At 37.6% G+C, this 25,478-nt stretch overlaps 1 protein-coding gene and 1 long non-coding RNA gene across 2 annotated transcripts; one reads left to right on the top strand and one right to left on the bottom strand.

The window, feature by feature from the left end:
• The first annotated feature begins 571 nt into the window (after positions 1–571).
• On the top strand, positions 572–22,689 carry klhdc8a (kelch domain containing 8A). The gene is made up of 6 exons (XM_077203972.1): positions 572–968; positions 13,623–14,035; positions 15,001–15,165; positions 15,414–15,632; positions 19,159–19,260; positions 19,348–22,689. Exons 2-6 carry the CDS (start codon positions 13,660–13,662, stop codon positions 19,548–19,550), a joined length of 1,065 nt encoding a protein of 354 aa, XP_077060087.1. The 5' UTR covers positions 572–968; positions 13,623–13,659; the 3' UTR covers positions 19,551–22,689.
• Positions 19,098–24,638, bottom strand: LOC143711872 (uncharacterized). The gene is made up of 2 exons (XR_013194930.1): positions 24,575–24,638; positions 19,098–19,520 (listed from the first exon to the last, which is right to left on the bottom strand). It is a non-coding gene; the product is annotated as an uncharacterized LOC143711872 (long non-coding RNA).
• Between the last annotated feature and the right edge of the window lie 840 nt (positions 24,639–25,478).

The following is a 25,478-nucleotide window of genomic DNA, read 5'->3' as shown; positions in this document are numbered from 1 at the left end:
TGCTGTAAGTTTACATTCACAATTTTATAAATAATTTAAGCTTCATTCTTTCATTGCAATATCATTGCAAATTGCAATATTATTTAACATTTGACATAAATATTGACCAATTTTGGTGTCAATATTTATATAATAGCCTATAAATCATGATTAGAAAGTTACAATAATTATATTCTATATATTACTATAATTATACGTATTTAATTTAAAAATATATTATTATAACTTATATATAATAAATTATTTATACATTTCCGTGAAAATATGTAGTAGCAACGTGGTGAATATTTTGTAACAGAGGCATCAACATAGATTTTAAGATTTCATAGATTTTCTATGTAGACATAATTAGTCCAAATTAATCATGTAATTCAATGTTTTTGTCACGAAACGTCTTTGTTGCAAATTTGAAGTAAATAAAATGAAAATAAATTCCTCTTCCTGTACTTCCATCTCAACTTCCTGTGGGGCGTGGCCAATTCGGTACAAACTCACAACCCTCTTAAACAAAAGGATTAGGTTCCTAATTTCCCCATGTTAAACATGAAATCCCCAAGTGATAAAGATCAACAATGCCTCCTGCAACTTTTCATTTCTTCACAGGCAGCGTCATTTGCGTAGATGTTACAATGAGGTGGATTTATGTACATGTAGGTTATCAGACGCACTGGAGCCCCCTTGAGCATTTCTGAAATTAATGTCAAAATGACGAATGTGATGAAGGGATGCGATGAATATTTCATGTATGACCCATATGAGGGAAAGAGAGAGGGAGAGAGCAGGAGAGATGCTGTGCTGTGTTCGGCGGATGATGCGGGGAGGCTGACAGATAGACAGAAAGAGAAAAGGGAGGCAGGGAGGGTCTCTCTTCCACGCGTGGATTACAGTATTATTGCTCTGCATCGCTCTCTATCCAGAAGGGAAGCACCCGAGGAGAATCGGAAGAAACCGAAGCCCAGACCCGAACAGTAAGTGATTAATTTCCAAACCTCTGTGCTTTGATGTTATGATTAAAGAACATGTATAGAGAGAGAATCTCTGTCTTCACTGTGTACAGTAAATGACAGCCTTGAAACATTTGATTCACATTTTATGTTGCAGTGATAGGCTACTGCTATATTTACTGTAGCCTACTGTACATGTCTGATAAATCGAAATGCAAATGGAGCTGGTTGTAAATTGTTGTTCATTGTATTGTGCAATTAATGCAGCTTGAACTATTTGCAGACTCCATTCGAACTTTACTGTGTGGATAATTTCTCAGGTGTGTTGTTTTGTAAACTTTTTAAAGAAATGGACGATTCAAGTTTGAAAATCTCACTTTGACTTTGTTTAAATGCTCTCCCTTGTGATGGCATCATCATTATATTTGTATACTAAATTGCAATTGGTCTTCTGCCATGCATTAGTGTGAAATATAACTCCTGTGCCGGTAATGGCACTGTCCGAAATCACATAGCCTACTCTATGAGTAGGTAGTTCTTTTCTATAAGTAGGTTGCCTACTTTGCGACCATTTGAAAAGTAGGTTCTACATATTATGAGTGCTTCTCAATACTCAAATTGATGCTTCCTCATTTCCTCGCTCCTTCGTCCTCCAGTCCGTGACCCGGAAACCGATCGAACTCAGCCATCTTGAAGGACATCTCAATTCTCTAATGCTGCCTCGGAAATTTCCTACTTCCCACTTCTGAAGTCGTGATTACTTTCTCACTGCATTCAAATTTTGACTTGTTTCAAGAACACATTTCACTGTCCTCCTTCATCTGAATGCTTCCTTTGTGCCCCATGAAGCATGCTACCCATGTTTTGGACTGGTCTGGCCGAAAAAGGGACTCACTGTTTTAACTGCAGATAGCACATCCTGAGCGGGTGGCACAAATCGTCAGTACACCGGGCCACTTGGCCGACCAACTAAACAGATTTTTGACATATTAATGTATTTTACATCTGCAGAGGTTGATCAGAAGCTGCGTAAAGTTGATTTTGATGTATTGCTACTGTAACAGAGGGCTTATGATGTGACATTTACTATACTTTTTGCACAGCAGAGAATCAAAGCCTTAAAACTTGAACTATGATTTTTACTGGTATTTTATAAATGATAGTAACATGAAATCATCTATTTGCAAGTGCAACCGGATACTTAATGAGTTTGGTCCATTCTGAATATCTGTTTGGAAAATCATTACTTTTGCAATTCCTGGTGTCGTTATTGGCAGAGACATATATATCACATAGCCTACTCTATGAGTAGGTACTTCTTTTCTATAAGTAGGTTGCCTACTTTGCGACCATTTGAAAAGTAGGTTCTACATATTATGAGTGCTTCTCAATACTCAAATTGATGCTTCCTCATTTCCTCGCTCCTTCGTCCTCCAGTCCGTGACAACGGAAACCGATCGAACTCAGCCATCTTGAAGGACATCTCAATTCTCTAATGCTGCCTCGGAAATTTCCTACTTCCCACTTCTGAAGTCGTGATTACTTTCTCACCGCATTCAAATTTTGACTTGTTCATGTCTAATTTTTTTTAACTAGGGAACTAGTACGATAATTCCAATAGCACGTGAAGGCAGCAAAATTGCACCGTGAAGAATGAGGAGCGAGGAAGCTTCCTTTACAAACCGGTGTATTCTTCCCTCGCATCCTAAGGGGGTGGAGCTAAGATGCAAGGAAAGGAAACGAGGATGCACACATAAGAAATGAGAAGCACCATATGTGTGTATTATATGGATGAACTACATTTGTCATGTTGTCATTGTCTTGTGACCTACCAGCGACAGTTGGGTCACAACTCCCGTGGCCTCGTGGGATATTAAAGTGTTTATTGAATCCACTCTTCAGAATTTAACTAGAAGTAGTAGGTCAGGAAGTAGTACTGTTTTATGAATACTGTAAATTTAGACAACATACTACTCTTTTCCAATACTGTTTATAGTAGGGAAGTATGCATTTTAGATGCCAATTACTTTCCAAACAGACCAATGGTTGTGCTAACTTGAGTATCCGGTGTCCTGGCAATAAATGCTATATGCAATTTGCAGGATGTGCTACCAACACTATATTTGCATGGTTTTAAGGGGAGGTTTAGGCCTTGGGGTTGGTTCGGGGCTTAGTAAAGCCTCACACCACATGAACAAAATGCTTTTTTCCCCTGTCGAAATGTGCTAGCTACATTTTTAACACCTTTCACTGTGTCCTCCTTCATCTGATGCTTCCTTTGTGCCCCATGAAGCATGCTACCCATGTTTTGGACTGGTCTGGCCGAAAAAGGGACTCACTGTTTTAACTGCAGATAGCACATCCTGAGCGGGTGGCACAAATCGTCAGTACACCGGGCCACTTGGCCGACCAACTAAACAGATTTTTGACATATTAATGTATTTTACATCTGCAGAGGTTGATCAGAAGCTGCGTAAAGTTGATTTTGATGTATTGCTACTGTAACAGAGGGCTTATGATGTGACATTTACTATACTTTTTGCACAGCAGAGAATCAAAGCCTTAAAACTTCAACTATGATTTTTACTGGTATTTTATAAATGATAGTAACATGAAATCATCTATTTGCAAGTGCATCCGGATACTTAATGAGTTTGGTCCATTCTGAATATCTGTTTGGAAAGTCATTACTTTTGCAATTCCTGGTGTCGTTATTGGCAGAGAAATTGATTGGATTGTGAAAAGTGGTCGATTCATATCTGAATAGAGTCAGTTGGAGAAGGGCTGAAAAGTGAGAGGGATTTGTGACCGTTTTCAAAAATGAAAGTCGTTTTAGAGGTGGAGTGTGTTATTACATTTAGAAAAAGATTACAAGAACTTTTTTTTTTTATTAAAAATAACATACACATATGAATTGTGCACAATAAGACCAAGATCATTTTGATTTTATTTTGACTTTAAGGTAACTTTTTACAGCATACTTGTGAATGTCAGGTGGGCTAATTGAATTGGACTTAAGTTGGTCAAGTGGAAAAATGTGTGCAAATATAGCAGTACTAGTATTTTTGCACTTATCCTGAGATCTCTCGCCCTTTGGTAAAGATGTCACACCTTGCTTCATCCATGACAAGTCTTTAGTTATGGATTGCATCCGTCTACCTAAAAGGTCAGAGCAATTGCGAGCAGTCACTCAGCCTTCTCATTTGAATGCAGCTGATAATGTGTATTAAAGGTTAGCGGACTTTGACTTGCAGCTCTCATTCAGGGCATTTTCAAAAGGGGGAATATTTGCACTAAAAGTTTTTCCCCCTAGGCTCAAACCAGCCAGTTTCTGAAGACAGTTTCATCCTGCTTGAAACTGCGACTGCATAATGTCCACCCGCTCCAAATATTAACTGTCTGCAGCAGTGACAGCCTGCCAAGTTTTCCGAGTCGAGCTTCAGTGATTTCTCGCTGTACTGGTGTCTTTAAACACCACGGGGAATAGCCGGTCTGCTGATTAAGAATCCACGGCCTTGGACTCATTCATATTGTAGGAAGGTATTTCCATAGCAATTAGCTATGAGACCTTTTGGCTCTCGCTTTAGAGAAATACATCCCCAGCTCCCAATTGTAATCTTCCTGCCGAATCCTCATTCGGACCAGTCTCATCCACATTATTATCCCACTGCATTTATATTCAAATGGCACATCGAAGGCCTTCCTAAATTGAATATAATCCACTCCGTCTGATCAAAGGCCCTTTAAAGGAGTCATAGTTTAATTTGTTGAATCAATAGAGCAGCTATGGTTTTGTCCATGGCTGACCTAGATTTCACTGGGTTTTTATTACACCGCCTAAGTTAGCAGTCTTTTTTGGGAGAGCATGTTGCAGGGAGGTTTTGAATATAAAAGCGTCAAGGAAAGACAAACGCGTTTTATGTAATCCTCCAGGGAATGGCGACGGCAGAATTGCATTATATTCTGTTCTCTCGTGCACTGAATTCAGGGTTGCTATGGAAATAATCTGCTCTGCTACAGTTTACATTGGCCAGACAATGAGCACAAAGGATTAAGGAAGCACCAGATGAATAAAGAAGAGGTCAGGTATAGTATTCTTCGGTTTAAGCTCTGTTATATCATGATCGTTTGATACTAGGTGTGGGAGGAAGGACAAAATCTATATTGCTGGATGAGCCATTTTCTACCATGATGATACTGAATGTATCACTATATATGGCTGCATATTTTAGGAAAAAGGTTATATATTAAATAATCATGTGATGCCTTTTTGGATAGTTCAGTAAAATAAATAGTTTACAAATGAATAAATATTTTTCATATCTCTTTTATAAATCTTATAAATATTTTTTTCTTTTTATTTGGAACTTAGTGGTGGAAAGTAAAAAAAAAATTCCCATTATTTAATGCTTTAGTTTTAAAAAAATGCTCAAAAAAGTAAAGCTGAATGTAAGTTTTTTTTATTTCTTTATGTGGGTTTAATAATTGTGAATTTAATAAGTGTAATATAATATTTAAGTATTTCTGAAAAGCTCCAATAATTTTGCTTTGTGATGGTGACATAATTCCCTGATTAATTTTTTTTTTTACATGTACTGTAAGATTGGTAAGTGCAGATATACAATTTTTTGACTGTTTAACATCTTTGTTTCCAATTCATTTTGTCAATTAACATTTTTAAAAGAAGTTACTAGAATATTGGATGTTATTCGAGTTCAACTTGTGCTCAAATACAAAGTTCTGTCATGAAACTCTAGATGGCGGAGGCTTGTCCTTAACTCAATCCGCTTGCAATCACATCATTCTCTATAGGGAACAGCTGATTGGTTCCTGCTGTATCCGAAGCCAATGAGCTCGCTGCTCAACCTTCAAATACTTGGTCAGCATTTCCTGTAGCAGTTGCAGTGTGCTTTCAGAAACTCTCCACCTTCCCCAACTCCCCCTATATAGATCTGCTACGGGTAATTCATGTATTATATTGTACAGCAGCAGCATGTCTTGCTCACAGCAGTGTGTCATTGATATAATGGCAGCAAGTCCCATATTTGCTTTGTAGCAGCAATAACTAACAGCAAGAGCAGAAATAAACAACAGCAGCAGCAGAAATAGACAACAGTAGCAGCAGAAATAAACAACAGTAGCAGCAGGAAGCAGCAGCAATAACCAACAGCAGCAGCGATAACCAACAGCTGCAGCAATAACCAACAGCTGCAGCAATAACCAACAGCTGCAGCAATAACCAACAGCGGCAGCAATAAACAACTGCAGCAGCAATAAACAACAACAGCAGCAGCAGCAGCAATAAACAACAACAGCAGCAGCAATAAACAACAGCAGCAGCAGCAGCAATACACAGTAGAAGCAGCAATAAGCAACAGCAGCAATAACAGCAGCAGCAATAACCAACAGCAGCAGCGATAACCAACAGCAGCAGCGATAACCAACAGCTGCAGCAATAACCAACAGCTGCAGCAATAACCAACAGCGGCAGCAATAAACAACTGCAGCAGCAATAAACAACAACAGCAGCAGCAGCAATAAACAACAACAGCAGCAGCAGCAGCAATAAACAACAGCAGCAGCAGCAGCAATACACAGTAGAAGCAGCAATAAGCAACAGCAGCAATAACAGCAGCAGCAATAAACAACAACAGCAGCTGCAATAACCAGCAGCAGCAATAAACAACAACAGCAGTAGTAGCCGCAATAAACAACAGCAGCTGCCATAACAGCAATAACCAACAGCAGCAGCAGTAAACAAAAACAGCAGCAGCAATAAACAACAGCATAAAGTAGTAAACAACTGCAGCAGCAGTAAACAAAAACAGCAGCAGCAATAAACAACAGCAGTAGTAGCAGCAGCTGCAATAACAGCAGCAGCAATAACCAACAGCAGCAGCAATAAACAACAGCAGTAGTAGCAGTAGCTGCAATAACAGCAGCAGCAATAACCAACAGGAGCAGCAATAAACAACAACAGCAGCAGCAATAAACAACAGCAGCAGCAGTAAACAAAAACAGCAGCAGCAATAACCAACAGCATTAGCAATAAACAACAGCAGTAGTAGCAGCAGCTGCAATAACAGCAGCAGCAATAACCAACAGCAGCAGCAATAACCAACAGCAGCAGCAATAAACAACAACAGCAGCAGCAATAAACAACAGCAGCAGCAATAAACAAAAACAGCAGCAGCAATAAAAACAGCAGTAGTAGCAGCAATAAACAACATCAGCAGCAATAGGGACTTTAAGCAACAGCCTCTGGTGGAATGGCATTCTGTCATTCCATAGTGCACGCGCAACTTTAACTGCTACTTCGCGACATTCTACTGTAACCGTCTACTACGGGAGAACAGCTGATTTGCCGTAGTCATTACTACGTGACAGATTAAGAAAGTTAATGTTATGGTTTAGGTTATGTGGCATTGTGATTGTTTTTCAATATCATGAAATGCCAAAAGCAACCCTTCTCTTGATTTTTAAAAAATCACTTTCTTTTTTGCATTTTGTCAGATGATTAAGTTATCCCCTACGCCGTCCTCTTTACTGTTGCTTGGTGATTTTTGCGTTCTTTAGCTACGGCAGTTAACCGTTTCCATCTGCCGTTGCCGTTCCATCAGCAGCTGTTGCTTAAACTCACTAATAACTAACAACAGCAGCAGCAGCAATAACCAACAACAACAACAGCAGCAGCAGCAGCAGCAGCAATAACCAACAACAACAACAGCAGCAGCAGCAGCAATAACCCAACAGCAGCAGCAATAACCAACAACAACAGCAGCAGCAATAACCAACAACAACAGCAGCAGCAATAACCAACAACTACAACAACAACAGCAACAGCAGCAGCAATAACCAACAACAACAACAGCAGCAGCAGCAGCAGCAATAACCAACAGCAGCAGCAATAACCAACAACAACAGCAGCAGCAATAACCAACAACAACAGCAGCAGCAATAACCAACAACAACAGCAGCAGCAATAACCAACAACAACAGCAGCAGCAATAACCAACAACAACAACAGCAGCAGCAGCAATAACCAACAGCAGCAGCAATAACCAACAACAACAGCAGCATAGTAGATCTATTCCGCCAAGACCAAACATATAAACATTGTCATATCCATTGCCAGGCCAAACACTTTCTGTTGTCATGACAGAAATATGACAAATCAGACAGATAGCTAACACTAATATTATAAAAATGCATAGTTCCAACTCCAAGTTCCAAATTTAGTGTTCCAAAAAAATTCCTAAACCGTATATTTTATTTATAAGAACAGAACTTTTTTTAAAGCGAGTAAAATTATATTGAAAAGTTACTAAAGAAATCTAGAATAAAGGAAGTTTCTGTTTTTTTTCTTCGCATGCGGATAACATCATAAGGATGTTCTGCTTACTATATGTTATTTCAGAAGATTTACCAGTGTTTACGCAATGCTAGCCAATGTTAGCCAATGGGAATTCTGATGTTTGAATCCCTTATTTTTCCATTACTCCATGTTTCACTCCAAGTACCTTTTAATGTTTTATTATGCAGTTCTGTCCACTGAGAACATAGACAGTTCTGTCTATTTGCCATGCAAATACTGTGATATATAGCACATTTTCTTCCCGCTGAGACAGATCGCACAGTACAGTATATTGTCAAAACGCTCAACCCTATTTGATACTGAAAGCAAATGTAAATTTAAATGAATCCCCCGCAGAACTTTAACAACGCTCGGTAGATAAACCCTCCCAGGATCATTTTGTTCTGATTAAGAACCACACTTCTGTGGACTTTAGAGTTGGCGCTGTTTGAATTCAGGGAGGCTAATTAAATAGAAGTCGATAAACGCTTACCTGCTGGGACTTATGGATTCGCCGGAGGAGAGAATGACAAGAGGACCTTAAATTGATCATTTGCGTAAAGTCTATTGGATCATACTCGTAGCTAATACCTCAGGTTTAGGATACAATGAGGCCCAGAATTAAGCCCAAGTTATGTATTGGGGATGGGATACTAACTAATTAAAAGTTTGAAAAGGATGCACACTGATTGTAAATGACTTCAGTGGGCGCTCGTAGGCCTACTGTTGATCTCAAGCTGCAGTTAATTAACCAAAAGAAGAAGACGTGGCGGAGCAAATCATTACAGATTGCAATTAATGCGATTTGCAAGGCATGCCAAGAGAACGTTAACAAGAGAACGTCAGCTCGGGTCAAAGGGGTAAGATCGCTGTGATTTTTGTTTGTTTGTTAATGCATCATTAAAAGCGAAGAAACCTTCCTCTCAGAACCCCCGGTTCCCACATCTTGAGATGGTCTCATTGTTTCCATGGCAACCCAACTCTGCATACCAAGTCAAGGGGGGGGGGGGAGAAAAGTGGGACTTGAGAAATGTGTCTTTCCTTGAGCTTTCTTTTAAGTTCCTGTCTTCCCTTGGATGAAATGTACGACAGCTTGGCCTGTAAATGATGGTGGAGATAGTCGAAACCCCAGGTGAAAGACTGTGATTGGAATACAAAGGCTGAGAAAGAAAGGCAGAGGGGCGGACTCTGAGAAAAAAAGCCTTCTCATCTCAGCCCGTCTTTGACAGTCAATTTACATCTGAGAATATCTACCCAAGTTACCACTCGCCCGGCTCGGCTCCGTGGCTCTTTGTAATTGTTATTTGAAACATGTATTTAAATCTCAACTGATAATCTACACTACAAACGCTCTTCAAAGAACAATGTTTTGCAGGTGACGGAGCATCAGAACGTCTAATTGGAAACAGATCCATTTCTTCATGTTGGAATGGGATTTTATCGTAGATGAGCATGTCTTGTAATTTTTCAGATTCAAGGGTATCGACTTTTTAAAAGCATAAAAAGGCTGGCTGACCAAGGGAGGCTTGCTGATCAGACTTGTTAAAAACTTATTTCTTAATGTGTTGGTTTTCTTTTCTTGTGACGAGTTTCCATTGCCTGTCTTCTGTCTCTTAAACTTTCCTTTCAAAAGTTTTTATTTTCAGTTGGTAACGAAAACTTGAGCTGTGGTAAGGGTGCTTAGTAAATAACTTTTTCAAAATTTTAATAGCATTTTTTACATATATTTTATACATATTAAAAATTTTAAAAAGATAAAGAAAAAAAATATAACTGTATAAATAAATCATCATATTAGAATGATTTCTGAAGGATCATGTGACACTGAAGGCTGGAGTAATGATGCTGAAAATTCAGCTTTGCATCACTGGAATAAATTCCATTTTAAAACCTATTAAAACTGAAAACAGTTATTTTAAATTGTAAACATATTTCACAATATTACTGTTTTCACGTTTTTTTTAGTCACATATATGCAGCCTTGGTGCCAAAAAAAGACTATGCTGGTCTTTTCAATGGGTTTTTTTGGAGCTTCAAGGATTTTTTATATAGTATGACGTTTCTCAGTCTCAGTCTCTTACAATTGATTGTTCCTCGTCCATGTTTGATGTTTAATATACGTGAGAAACAGGATTTTGGTGCTGCGAGCACCCTTAAGATGGCAATATGTTGAGAGAAAATGAGAAAGTATGACAGAGATAGTGATAATTTGAACCTGTGTGAAAGCACAAGAGAAAGAGACACTGAAAGATCACCTCATTTTACACAGTGATTGGACTTGATGAAGTGTTCACCACTCTCAGGGGTCTCTGTGTAGTTAACACAGTCACTAGAGGCCCAGAGCTCTCAACCTGTAATAACCCAGTTTAATCGTCATTAAAGTACTATCTGATGGCTTTCAATGAGAGCAGAGCGGCCAAACACTTCTATAGTCTGTGATCAGCTTTTCAGAGAAGCCCATCAGGGACTCGCCATCCACTGATCAGCCGTAAATGGCATTGAGATGGGATCATTTATGAATGTAAATTACATGTCCTCCGGGACACGTATACTTTCTGATGACTAGCGTTGTGGACTAACTAACTCCTAGTAGCAAGTATCTAACTTCACTAAAAAAAAAAGTCTGGCAGCTGTTTTCATAAAAATGAAGCTTCACCAGTTCTGGTTTTTTTCCTACTTTTTTTTAATCCCACCTTGGTTTGTAAAACGCAAGCAATCAGAAGTTGTTTATTTTCAATGAGACTTGATCCAGAAACCAGCAGCACAAAGACACAGAGTTTGTTTCATCAGTTCATGTAAATAAGTCATTTACAAAAAAACTTTGCATTTTAGGTCTGCTTTTTAATATTTTGTTAAATGTTGCTGTTTTTACTACAAGTACCCTTGAAAGTGTGTATTGTAGTATTGTAGTATTGTTGTAGCCTATATAGTGTAAATGTATTATTTTAAATAATAATATAATAAATTATATCTTTGTGATCTGTTTTATCTGTTTAGACCCTTTATGTGTGTGTGTGTGTGTGTGTGTGTGTGTGTGTGTGTGTGTGTGTGTGTGTGTGTGTGTGTGTGTGTGTGTGTGTGTGTGTGTGTGTGTGTGTGTGTGTGTGTGTGTGTGTGTGTGTGTGTGTGTGTGTGTGTGTGTGAATATATAATGAATATACATTATTATTTTTCTTTAAAATATTTTATTTTACTATATTTTAAAATGTATTTTATGTATACATTATTACTATACTCTAAATATTTTTATTTTACTATAATTTTCAAAAGTTACTTTATTTTATTTATTTCAGCATTTATTTATTTTAATTTCAGCATCATTACTCCAGTCTTTGATGTCACATGATCCTTCAGAAATCATTCAAATATGCTGATTTGCTGCATTGTGTATTATTTTTAATGTTGAAAACAGTCCTGCTGCTTAATAGTTTTGTAGAAACAGGGATCGATTTTTCAGGCTTCTTAGTTGAATAGAAAGTTATTAGAACAGCATGTATTTGAAATGCTGCCACTTTTTATTATATTAAAATATGAAAAATTATTTAAAATATACAAATATGAATTTCTTTAAAAAAGGTCTTACTGACCACAAACTTTTGGAATGTACACATTTATTTACATACGTATGCTTACAGAACAAGTCCTAGTTTCAAATGAGGGTCAAATTGAGACGTGTTTGAGTAAAGAAGCATCTTTGTTGTGTAGCTTAAGAAACAACCCGGATGTTCGATAGTACTTGGATTTCATTTTGAAGCGGATATTGACATCTGCTTATATGACAGCAGCAATACTTTCTTCATGATATTCATTGGTTGTGAAAGCACTCTGGGAAAGCCTTCATGCAAGGGTATAGGGGAAGCATGGGAATGGTTTCTCGAGGAAAGTCAGGGACTGGGGTGAAGACCATGGTTGCCTGGATACTGCTGGATGCTAAGCCTCGGTACAACAGCCCACTTCAAGCTCATTGTGTACACAGCTGAAGAGAGAGGAACAGTTGTGTGAAATTGGCTGCATCAATTGAATCAAGTGATGATGCTATTCTGGGCCGTCTTCCATATATCACTGCCTCCACTTGGGTAGAAATAGAACATAAAAAAGTGTTTGCATAACTTAAGCCGTGGATTTTACAGCCAAAAATAAGACAAAATGTTCCTCTCTGTATGCCTATTGGAACAACAGTGAGCTTTTCTTTCTGAGTTCAAGTCTTTGATATCCATTTGCCTTCTTGTAATTAGTTCCCTTATTATTTCTCTTAATATGATTACAGAATAATTGTGGACTGGTGATCAATTATAGCACTATGTAGAGTGCTAAATGGAAAGACAACAAGCTTTCAATGCATATTTGTGTTTTAGCAGACACTACAGTATATCTATCTCACATTTAACTGACAATCAAATCATGAATCAGTATAAAATAACAATTATATTGCATGCAATATTGGTTGATGCAATGAATACAATTTTTAGCATTAGATATGTTTCAATCTAAAATATTTCATTAAAATTACTACATTCCATGCAAGTTTTTTTTTGCATAACATCTTTTTTTTGTAATAGAAAATGGGTGCTTAAATACCACTGTCACCGTTTTAATCAATTTTCATTTTAGTTTAGTTTTAGAGTGTGCTTTTGTAATTTTCATTGGTTCGTCATTTCTATTTAGCTTTCATTTGTTTTTTATTTCATTGTAGTTTCAGTGATTATAGTACTTCAATTTAAACTAAGCAACAATTCTTTCAAAGTTTTTCGTCTAATATTTAGATTTTATTTTCCTATATTGCTTTTTACATTGTTGTATAATCTGCACTTTATATTGTAAATATAAAAATAAATGTACAAAAATAATGTATAGCATATATAGAATTCAATTTGCACATTGTTAAAAGAAAAGCATTTGGCTATTATCTGACAAATCTAATAAATAATGGACCGTTTATTTGATTATCAAGACAGTTTGCCCTAATTGCAATTGCAAGCACGTCTGCTACTAAAATATAAGGCTAAATGCTTCTGGAAGAAAGATGGAACAGAATGGAAAAGTGAGATGCACTATGATGCCTGATATATATTCCTAAGCGTTATGAGATGAGTCAAGCATCATATCCCAGTAGTCAGTCGTGGGAATAGTAGGCGACAGTATGAGAATATATGGACATTGTCATTGTTATTGCAAGTGTTGTAATCACTGTACACATTGTCATAATTGCTGTATGAATTGCACACAGTGGATTACAGCAGTGACTACTAAACATCAGCACTATTATAGACGCGGGCTGAATGTAGAGATAGCCATGTAAACGAATTACTATTGATGTTTTCCAGGAGCTGACTCCAAAAACCAGAGTGATTGGAAAGGGTGATGACGGTGCCCTCGGCCCATGAGTTCCATTGGCAGAGCCTGGCATGTCTTTCCAGTGCCCGTGTGTATCACTCATTGGCTGATGTGGGGGGGCAGCTCTATATGGTGGGGGGTTGTGATGCCTCGGGTCGACCCACCAGCGCTCTTGAGCTCTACTCGCCCGAGGTGGACCGCTGGCTCAGTCTTCCTCCGATGCCCACGCCGAGAGCCGGGGTGGCAGTGGCCGTTTTAGGGAAGCAGCTGCTGGTGGTTGGTGGGATGGGGAAGGACCAGCGCCCCCTGAAGGCCGTGGAGGTGTACAACACTGAAGAAGGCAGATGGAGGAAGAGGTGCTCACTCAGAGAGGCGTCCATGGGGCTTTCTGTTACTGTTAAAGGTAGAAAACAGTTTTGTGGCTTTAAAGTCAACATGGAATGGTGACTGTGTTATATTATTAAACTATTTAAAAACTAAAGGGCGTTTAGATCTTTAATACATGTTCTTAATCAGTAGAATATATCTATATAGTTAAATAAGGTGAATTGTGAACAATACAATCAAGAAAGTGTATTGCAGAGTGAAATAAATCATTTGTAGATGTTGGGATAGTGAAAAGTGTCTCTGTACTACAAGTTGGAGGGAAAGAGTGGAAAATATTTGTAAAAAATTATTACGAAGATCAATATTATTTATTAGGAACATGTATTAAAGAACGAAAAAAAAGTGTTACTAAGTGTTAAAAATATTTAATTTCTAATAAAATATGTTTATAAATATAAATTTTTACAATAATACATTGTATAATATTGTAATCTCTCTCTCTTTCTCTCTCTCTCTCTCTCTCTCTCTCTATATATATATATATATACTGTATATATGGATAGTGAAAGGTCTCTATACTACAATTTGTTGGGAAAGAATGGAAATTTTCATTAAGATAATAATTATGTTATGCTAATAACATTATATATATATGTGTGTGTACTGATGAATTGGGGGCAAAAATATCAGAAAGATGTACTAAAGAACAAAAACAATTGTTTTTAGATAGTGAAAAATGTCTCTTAATTACAAACTGTTTAATGTAAAGAGTTGAAATAAATATTAGAATAAATATTATATATAAAAATAAAAATATATAAAAAAATTCTTTGGAATAATGTGATAAATTTTGCACAATACAAAACAAGAACATATATTAAAGAACAAGGTAAATAATTTTGTCAATGTCACTTCAGTCTCTTTTCAGCCGCAGTTCTGCCAGCACATGGCATTTAAAGCATTTATTCATTTAGTATTTGACATTGTAAGGTGAAAGACTGTTTTGTTCAAAATGAAGACCTTCATTTGATCTCTGTTCAGACGGCAGAGCGGTTGCGGTTGGGGGAATGGGAGCAGACCTCCTGCCTAGAAGTGTTCTTCAGCAGTACGACCTTCGCAAGGACGTGTGGGCGCTCCTTCCACCCATGCCCACCCCGCGCTACGATACCAGTGTCTGCCTACTGGGCTCCAAGCTCTACGTGGCAGGTTTGCTGAGCAGAGAGAGTCCTTGTGTATCTGTTATCTCCCCTTGTACATTAAATACTACGTGTGTGTGCGTATTTGTGTTCCTGACCTTGTTGTAGTTGCTGAAAAATGCCCACTTAAGTTAGCTAAATCTGATATACAAAAGGACAATTGGTTTATCAAATCGCGATTTACTTAAAATGTGGCAAATATTTGGTGCTTTCCCATGCAAAAATGACCAGTCATCACCTATGTCTCTGTCTCTTCAGGTGGACGTCAGTGTAAGCGTTTGGTGAAGACGTTTGAAGTCTACGACATGGAAAACCGCACTTGGTCCTCCCTACCCAGCCTGCTCTGCAAGAGATCTTATTCTGGGGTCATATGGGACAGTGCTGGGCGTCTCTGCTGGTTAGGAGGGCTCAGACAAGGAGGATTACACCAAACGTCAAAGTTTACCAAGAATGTTAACATCTTTGACACCAACCAAGGTAAATTAGCTAGACATGTCAATGCTAAAATAGTACATACTGTATATCTGGTCTGTTTCCCACTGTAAACATGAGTAAGTAGTGTAGTGAAAAGAGCATTGAAAACTTACAAATCATCATGATCGTCATGTAATCTAATTGACATGAGAGGGCATCTCATTTAAATCCAAATGACAACTGATCTACTGTAAACAGAGATACCCAAACTTCAAATTAAAGCTATAAAATGCTGAAATTATCGGGAGTCAGTCAGATTTGGATAGAAAGTGTAGTAATTCACTCCATTATTTTACTCTATCATTCAAAAGTTTGGGGTGATTTTTTTGAAATGTAATACTTTTATTCAGAAATGACACATTCAACTGATCAAAAGTGATAGTAAAGACATTTATAATGTTATAAAGGATTTCCATTTCAAATAAATGCTGTTCTTTTGAACTTTCTACTCATCAAAAAACGTAATATAAAATATAAAATCAAAAATATAAAGCAGCACAACTGTTTTCAACATCGATAATAATAAGAAATGTTTATTGAGCAGCAAATTAGAATGATTTCTGAAGGATCATGTGACACTGAGGACTGGAGTAATGATGCTGAAAATTCAGCTTTGATCACAGGAATAAATTACATTTTTAAATGTATTCAAATAGAAAACTGTTATTTTAAACCATTATAATATATTATGTTATAATATTTTTATTGTATTTTTGATCAAATAAATGCATCCATGGTAGGTGAGCAAAAGACTTCTTTCAAAAACATGAAAAAAATCTAAAGAACTTTACTTCATAAAAGGCAAGAATTGCAAAAGATGGTGTTGATAAATAGGTTTATAGGGCATTGAAGAAAAAAAATTGCCTAAGATAGCTTGTTGTTATTACCCAGCTAACAAAATATGTTCTAAGAATGGTATCCTAACGTTCCCATTGATTTATGAAAACGCTATTTCTGGATGTTTTCTAATAACGTTTCTTGGTTATGCGATCATTAAAGAAACATTCAATTTTATAATTTTGCAGACATTAAGTTATTATTACAGTACTTTCTCTAAACATTCAGTACTCACTCTAAACACATCAAGTAGAAACATTTAAAAAATGTTAGACAAATGTCCAACTAAACCGTTTAAAAAAAACATTCCTTGAACGACGTATAAATAATGTTTTGCGCAAATTTTGAGAACATTATTACAGACAACATAACTTTGAACAAATGTTCTGTTAACGTAACAGGGAAAATGTTTGTTTATAACTTTGAGAGAAGTTTGCCTTCTGAGAATGTTCTCTGTTCCACATGGTTTCCAGCACACAGTATATTGCACAAAATAGGCTTATTCTTAAAAATAGAATCTCTGTGAATATAGATAAGTGCTGCTTGTGCATGCGTTATGAGACGGGCCTTAGCTTTTAATCTGTGAAATCTCCAAGAAAAATAGTTTTATGTAAAATGCGTACATAAAACATGTCATCACGGATAACCGTTCCCTTTTTAATAATTTTTTTTCTCTTTTTCGGATTAACCCAAAAAAAGGGGTGGAAAGATACAAGGTGTGACAAAATGTAAGACCTGCTGAAATGAGTTATTGATTTCTCTCCGGCTTCTCACGCTTTTTCTTCCTCTACATCGTTTCCGCTCAAATCTGATCTTTTCTAATCAGATTCAGTAGATGGGAAAATTGCACAGACTTTTTTTTTGGCCCCAAGGGCGATAAAAAAAAAAAAAGTTCCTATCGTAAGTGGGCAGCGAGGAGGTCAACTAAACTTTGAACACGCTGCCGTATGAACCATTTCTCTCTTTTTTTTAATTATTCCATTACTGGTGCATGTGTCAGTCAACAGGTGCGTGAGCCGGTGTTCACAGAGTAGCACGGGGGATTAAACCTCGCTATCTAATTTCCTTCTGCCTGAATCCGCCACCGGCAATAAAAGCCCTCGCGTACAAGTCTCCCAATCTAATATAACTAGGCGATAAGATCGTGGGATAGGAAAGGGGGCGTTAAATTATGCTATTCAGAAACACATTGTCATCCCTTATCCATAGCTCATCCTGATAGATAGTTGAGCCCATCTGCTCTTTTGTCTTAACGCAGGCTAGATGGATGTGCTTTTTATTAAAGATCCAACTTGTCAATGTATACTTGCTAATTGAGTGGTGATAGACCTACCCAACAGCATGTTTTCTAACCTAATGTGAAATGAACAGGGACCAGGATGGACCCCGCCACCTGCTTTAAGGGAATGGGAGTTTGCATCTGAATAAAAAGTATGCTTTGCATCAGAAAAAGAGAAAGGGCAACACCGCTCAACAGAAAAAAAGTGTCAGATTTTGGGTCAACAACAGAGCGAGCGTTGCACACCAAAGGGCTGAAATCAATATCCTGTCCAAAGTTGACAGACCCTTCATTGCTCATTCAAGTCGGACACTTTGATCCTGATCCAAATTGGCAAATTTGCAGCAAAACATCAATAAATTATGTAACTAAAATCACCAGAGAAAAACAAACTCAGCGAGCAGCCTTGTTGTCTACTGGCTACATGGTCCGCTTCTTTGATTCCATAAGGTCTTTGAATACCATAAATTCCACACTGCGGTTTATTATATATATATATATATATATTTAATATATTTTGTATGCACATTTTAATAAAAAAATTGTAGGTTTATTTTGTAAAAAAAATTAACCAGGGGAAAATAAAAACATCTCTCTACTCATCCAACATCTTTTTTTTTTCATATCACTTGCATTCTAGGATTGCCTGATCTGTGAAAAATGCCTGTGATAACAAAAGTTAGGTGTTGCTTTATATATACACACAAGTGCTGTGAGCATCTGCATACATGTCTTTGCAATCAAGCATGCAAACATGAATGGTGAAAGGAGCTGGCAACTCTCAAACAACCATCATTATTCTAATGTCGTTTGTGTGTTATTGGCTATGATTGTGCTTTTTGGCAGATTAGGTTGATGTAAATAATGTGCCAAATTAACATTCTACATCTGTGAAACAGAAAGCCATTCAAAACTAACTTCCTTTTCAAAGCAATTAAAGTGTTCTAGCTCAGTAATTTTTAAAGAAATGGCCCTTGCATTTATTACGGCAAGCTATCGGCTTAGTTATTAGACATATATTAGATCCTGCAAATGGAAAACAGTCCGTCAACTCTAATCGACAAGCACCTAGACTCTAATCTGCAGGAAAGTCCTTTATTTCTATTTCCTCTTTTGGAAAAGCTGTCAAACAAAACAGTTTTTAAATCATATACTGTATAAGCCTGTTAATTTTCCTTCACTCATTGTATAAATCTTATTTAATATGTCAGATTTTAAATCACACAGTGTTAATGGTGAATAGTGTGTAATTTATTCAAAGCTGAAAAACCCAGATTAATGTACAAACTATACACGAGACATTTTAGAATGACATCTTGCAAATTGCTGCTAGTGGTGCAGATATTACACGCTTCACCTTTAATATTTTTCACTTTATTATTGTTATTTGTTTGTGTCCGCTTTGTTTCATAGGAACTTGGTTGAAATCAGAGGACACCGTGCCCTTGAAGACCAAGCGAGCAGACTTTGCTGCAGCCATAGTGCGAGGCAGAATGATAGTGGCGGGAGGTCTAGGTATGGAAGTTGCATCATAATATATTTATCTGCCGCACAGTTGCTGTCACGGTTGGTGTCATCAAAACATCTGCTCTCCTTTTACAGGCCATCAGCCATCAGTGCTAGACACCGTTGAAGCCTTCCATCCCGAGAAAAGAAAATGGGAAAGGCTGTCGTCCATGTCAACGCCTCGTTGCTCTGCCTCAAGCATTTTGATTCGTGATCGCCTACTGGTTGTAGGAGGCGTCAATCAAGTCCCAAGCTCCGCCCACGAGATTCTATATGTAAAAGAGGAGGAGATTCTTTAACCACAAACCTTTAAACTTCAGAAAAAGTTGCCTTCAATGATCAAGTAAAACAAATTTTCACACTAAAGGTGTGGTCACATTTACCATTGGTAGGTGAAATTTCACAGGCGAAGTCAGTCATTGCAATTTTCGCTCATGTACGAATTCCCCACGCTCACCAACAGTCCTTCATACATCTCTACGCTATTGACAATTGACCTTGAGAATGTGACCACACCTTAAGTCCTGAAATATACTCAACGCCAGTGTTTCCCAACCCTGTTCCTGGAGGCACACCAACAGTACACATTTTCATATTCTTCCTCATAACTCATCAGCTCGTTAGTAGAGACTCCAAGGTTTGAGGGGCTGTTTACACAACATCGTTTTCAACTAAAAACTAAAAACTTTATGCGTTTTGGACGTTCGTTTATATGACAACAGCATTTTGGGTACCTGAAAACGCAAACTCTTATGTTTTGAAAACGGTCTCCGTGTAAACAGCAAAAACGCAAATCTCTGAAGACGATGACGTCATACACATGCGTAGTACGTGTTCAGTCTATAGTGTTTCATGGCCTGGCAGCAGAAAACACCGTTTTTAGTCGTTTTCGCGGATCCGTCTGAATGGGGATCGGTTGGACAATGGTGTCGCCTTGTATTCAGAAAACAACGGAAAAACTTCTCAGTTTTAAGCATATCGTTGTCGTGTAAAAGTACTTTAAAGTTCCTAGCACACTGAGTCAGACTTTTTCTACGTTAAAAAATAAATACAACCTCACGTTGTGTCAATCATGTTGACACACTGCCTCCGAAACTTTCCTCCTTCATGAAAATAATTCGGATCCTGTTCGATTTTCTGCGTTTTTTGCATCCGTAGCAAGCATTTTGAGAGGTGTTTTGACAATTCAGAGCCACAGAATGGCGAATACGAAAAACACATACGAAAATTTCGGACTCAGTGTGCAAGGACCTTAAGTCCAATTTTCGATGCCCTTCCCTTGCTAACATCCCTCCGTCTCATTCACTCATTCATTGCTTACGTTGCACGAGGGTCCACTACTGGCGGAACCTTTGCAATGTGTTTAAATGGAACGCTCTTGGAATCCGCAACGGAGCTGATTTATTTACTTTTTTTTTTTCTAATGAATTTGTTTTTCACACAATTTTGAAGTTGAGCGCACTTCAAAATGGCGGCAACAATTCCCCTGAAGGGAAGTGCTTAGTTCACGAGTGTATGTCTAAAAGTGGAGTTAAACACAGCCCAAGGCCAGAAATAGATCGGTCAGTTAATGCAGACATGCAAAATGTGTACTGTTGGTGTGTTTCCAGGAACAGGGTTGGGAAACACAGCTCTACCCAAATTTTAAAATCTTGGCCAATGCATTGCAAAAGCTAGAGGAGGCCATAGAGCTGGGGTTCTAAACTCTGGCCCTCAAGGTCCACTTTTCTGCAGAGTTTAACTCCAAACTTGATCAAAATCATCTGCCTATAACTTTCCAGTATTCCTGAGGACCTTGATTAGGTGTGTTTGATTAGGGTTAGAGCTAAACACTGCAGGAAAGTGGACTTCAAGGGCAAGATTTGAGAACCCCTGCCGTAGAGTTTTCTTAACCCACATTCAGGTAGTAAGCTATAAAAATGTCAACGGTTTAAAGGTAAAATGTGAAATTTTAGCACCCCTAGCACAAGATTCTATTCAATGACTGTCGAAAAAACGACGTTTACAATGATGCCTACTACAGTGCCACTTGTGGCAATGCTGACATATTTCCTAATGCAATCATGAATGAAATCAAACTACAGTTTGTTTACAGTACGTACTTATGTAGAGTATGTTTCAGGCTTAATGTCAGCACAGCAAGGTTCTTGGATGCTAGACTGTTCAAATGAATAAGCTACACTATCTGACAAGGAATAACTAAGCACATTTTAGGGAACAAAATGTATTTTAGTTCCACGAAGCTCGCTGTTAATGCCATTTTTAAAAGATGCACAGCAACGACAATCTGCCTCCTAAAGCCAACAGCACCAAACACCCACCAAATGAGTTAAGCCAACAACAAATGCACAAACACAGCCACACACGCTTTAGAAACAGAATAAATAGTCGTTTGAAATAGAAACAGATTTAGCAGCAGTCTCCCTATAACAGTGTCTTGAGATATTTTTAGGGTATTTACAGGGTTGCTAATTAATCTACTGCTATTTTTAGCATGATCATCTAGTAATACAGCAGAGGTATTATTAATAAACTGATATTCATTGTGCATACCTCCCTGTATTAATTGTGTAGGTGATGTGTGAACAGATTTTGGTGATTTGTATGGTGAATATTGTTGGCATTTTTCACTCGTTCTGGTCAGTATCATCCTTGTCAAAGTTAAATTGCACTGCTGTAGCACATACACGAATACTTTTTCTAAATGTTTACAGGGTCTTCAGCAATTTATAGTAGCATCAAGTATTTAACTTTAAAAAAAAACTGAAATCGAAAATTGGGTGTTTCGTGGCTTTTTAAAAATGTAAAGACAAGCATTTTGAAATGTTCTACCCCGACTTACTTTCCAATGGGAAATGTATCAAAACAGGACAGGAATCTGCCCTCTAAAAAGGATTCCATGGGGTTTTTAATGCTACACTAATAAAAAAGATATTGAGTGTGTTCACATACACAACAATTCAGCTCTTTCAAAAATCCTGGCAAAGCAAGAAACATTAATGAGAGATTTGAAATGACTGGTTTACATATGCACACACACAGAATAAAATGGCAGGATTGTGGCTTAAACAGTTTATGACCTTTGGCTGATAAAATGAACCATTTATGTGTTTACGTGACCTTACATGCCGCTGGTTTATTAAGCATAATCAGTGTAAGATTGAGAATGTAAACACACTCATTGTCAGCACAGAGTTCAGAGATGCAGTATTTTGAATCGAAATGAAGTTGAAAAGCCTTTAGGGAAGTCATCATAGCTATGGCCAACATCATTAAAGGATGTTTACTTTTTTCTATTATGTTTTCACTTGGCTATTTGCTCTCATTTTGTTTGGATAATGTGTCTTAGATGCACATAGCAATAAAATAAAGCACTGTAATACATGGTTTTCTACAATTGATTGTGGTTTTGCCATTAAATGAACTTTGTCTCCAGTCTTTTTGCTTCCTTGTTTCTTGGTTTAAATTCACCATGGCACTCTTATCGGGGGGGACAGTGGATTTTCTTTTCTCTTTTTATTTAATGATGTCAAAGTGACTCACTTATTTCAGTCTTGAGCAGGATAGTGGTTGACACAAAATGAGGAGCGACTCTAACCGTGTGGACTCCTGGCCTGAGGTTTATTTGTCTCTATTGATTTCTCTCACCTCTGCAGAGGTGAAATGTGTCTCGCGGTCCTGTCGGCCACGCTCAGACCTGCTGAAACACACTGCAGAGATGCAGTTAAAAAGTGCTGCAGTGGTTCTACACAGTTTATCTGCAAAATGAGGCTAGTGCTGATGTGTTATTGTGTTACGGATTGCTTGGAAGTCTCTTGGCCTGCTTTTCAGGAAATAGTATAAAGCTGTTTGTTTAAATAGGTATCTTAAATATCATTAACAAATAGCAGTATTAGTTATTGGTCAAGTTTGAATGTGTATCTCTCCATACATTAACTTAAAGGGACAGTTCACACAAAAATGAAAATTTTGTCATCATGTTGCTCCAAACCTGTATAAGTTTCTTTCTTATGTAAAACACAAAAACTACTGACTGGTGACTACTAAATAAAAATTGACTATGGAAGTCAATGGGTGCTGTCAAATGTCTTGTTACAAATATCCTTCAAAATATCTTTTTTTAAGTTTAACAGCTAGAACAAAGAAACTCATACAGGTTTTAAAAAACATTATAGGGTGAGTAAATTATGACCAAATGTAAATTTTTGTGTGAAAAGTTAAGTAGAGATGGGTCGATGGAAATATCGGAAAATTTTAATGACTTGATCTTTAAATCTCCTTCGGCAAAATGAACAATTATAACCAATCCTACATGTCATTTCAGAGTTAAATAGCCTACGAACGAAACGTTACGTTCATGAGTAGTGCAAATTAATGAAGGCATTGTAAGTACAACCTTGAAGTATCTAAAAAAAGAGACTAGTGCTGAGGAGTTAGCCAATATGGAGATAATGTAATTTTCATCTTCCTCGAACTAAGTTCTCAAGTCTGATTCCGTGCACGAATCAATGGTGAATCCTGGAGGTAGGCCTATCACAAATAACGCCACATTTGTTGGGGTTTTTCTTTTCTTTTTTCCTTCTTTTTTTAAGAAGTACATGTATATGACACAAAAGAGCCTTGGAGCTACAGCTTCATACAGGAACAGATACATCTTACTCATACTATTTCAATGGAGCCTTACCAGTGTTTACCAGCTTTAACGTTAGCTGGGCAACCAGCTGGATTTTCCACTAGCCAGATGAAAGTGCCCAAAACCCCAACAGACTAGTCTTACCGTGCTGGAAAGCCAGGTAAGACCATCTTTCTTTTCTTTTTCGTTTTTTTAGCAGAGTGTGTGCAATTTGAACGATGGAAATAATCTTGAATTTATTGAATCAGTTCATTGGAACGAGCCGTCTGGAGCGACTCGCTCAAGTGAATCGCATTCTAAAAAGCTAGGTGACTGACTGGCTGGTAAGGCTGCAATTATACGGTTTACCACTTGGTGACACTATTTATCTGTTTATGTATGCTTACAATCACTGAACTTCCTTGCCATACATTATAATATAGTTTTCGGTTATATATCCTAATTAATCCAAGTTTGATACGTCTAGAAGAGTCTAAGAAGTCTCAAGAAGATCTAAAAATAGCCCACACCATCCAGAATTCTGCATTGCATTACATTTCATAAGCAAACTTGCATTATCCTTTAACAGGCCTATGGTGTTTGACTACAGATAATCACATCTCTACATTCTCATTTGTGAATCACTTCTTATTCTGGACATGAAGGCGCCCTTAGGTGCACATGAGGTGAAATGTTCTGGGGTTGAAGTACCTTTTTAAGATGTGATACATGCAGTCAGGCTACTCTGTAACCAACCGTTCCTGTGTGAGGTGCCTCCTGGCTCCATGTACCTGGTCAGTATTCTGATCACGTGACCTCGCTGAGCTCAGGGCCACTGGGTGACCCATCGGGAACGGCTTTTGCACCCTGTGCCCGGCTTCAGTGGAGAATTTTCCACATTAGTCGTGTTAAGCTATCTGCGGCACGGCTCTGAATGTATTAAAACGGAGCTTTAATGATGTTTAGGCATAAGAACAATGGGGTAAAATCTAGCAAAGTCTGTCTAAAGTGGAAAATCCTTACTCTCTCCAGTCTTTACTAAACTAGCACACTTGCAACTCAGAATGAGGAACACATTATATGATTTTCTGCTGTTTCAGAGAACCTAATTGCAACAAGCAGGGGTTAAAATAATGTTCTGTTATATTTAATAATAAATCGAGGAATGTAATATAACAATTTTCATTCCTCATATTGATACAAATAGAACTCATGCTGCTACACTGCTCAGTAAAATCATAATAGGATTGTAAGCTTGAATCAGATAGGCTATGTAATACTTGCTGCGTTTGTGGGTGGAAAGAGTAGCAGGAAGATAAATTCAAGAGAATGTCTTTCTCTACCAAGAAGGTGTTTGTCATAATCACGGTGTAGGGCTAAATTTGTGAGTGTTAACCTGGAATAATCTTTAAATCTGGCATTATGAGAGATGGTGTCTGAAAATGGCATATTATAATATTATCATTAGGTGCTCGCTATATTTAAGGCTGCAGATTCTTAGTTCGTATTAAACTTTAGCGCATAATTCATCCAGCACCTCATGAAGTGAGATGCCCTGAATTTCACAGATGGTTGAGGAGAGCTGTGCTATTACTTTTCTAAACCATTGGACTTT

This window comes from Siphateles boraxobius, unplaced genomic scaffold (assembly GCF_051911475.1).
Source record: "Siphateles boraxobius isolate OS27281-9 unplaced genomic scaffold, OSU_SipBor_1 5, whole genome shotgun sequence".
Lineage (NCBI taxonomy): Eukaryota > Metazoa > Chordata > Actinopteri > Cypriniformes > Leuciscidae > Siphateles > Siphateles boraxobius.
The sequence above is the reverse complement of the archived record's forward strand: the minus strand, read 5'-3'. Positions and strand labels throughout refer to the sequence as shown.

What these genes read in the sequence shown, in the direction of transcription:
- klhdc8a (XM_077203972.1), top strand. Translation starts at nt 13,660, where the DNA reads ATGACGGTGCCCTCGGCCCATGAGTTCCATTGGCAGAGCCTGGCATGT. An exon ending in CTCCAAGCTCTACGTGGCAG is followed by an intron (nt 15,166 to 15,413) that starts GTTTGCTGAGCA and finishes CTGTCTCTTCAG; the next exon opens with GTGGACGTCAGTGTAAGCGT. An exon ending in GATAGTGGCGGGAGGTCTAG is followed by an intron (nt 19,261 to 19,347) that starts GTATGGAAGTTG and finishes CTCCTTTTACAG; the next exon opens with GCCATCAGCCATCAGTGCTA.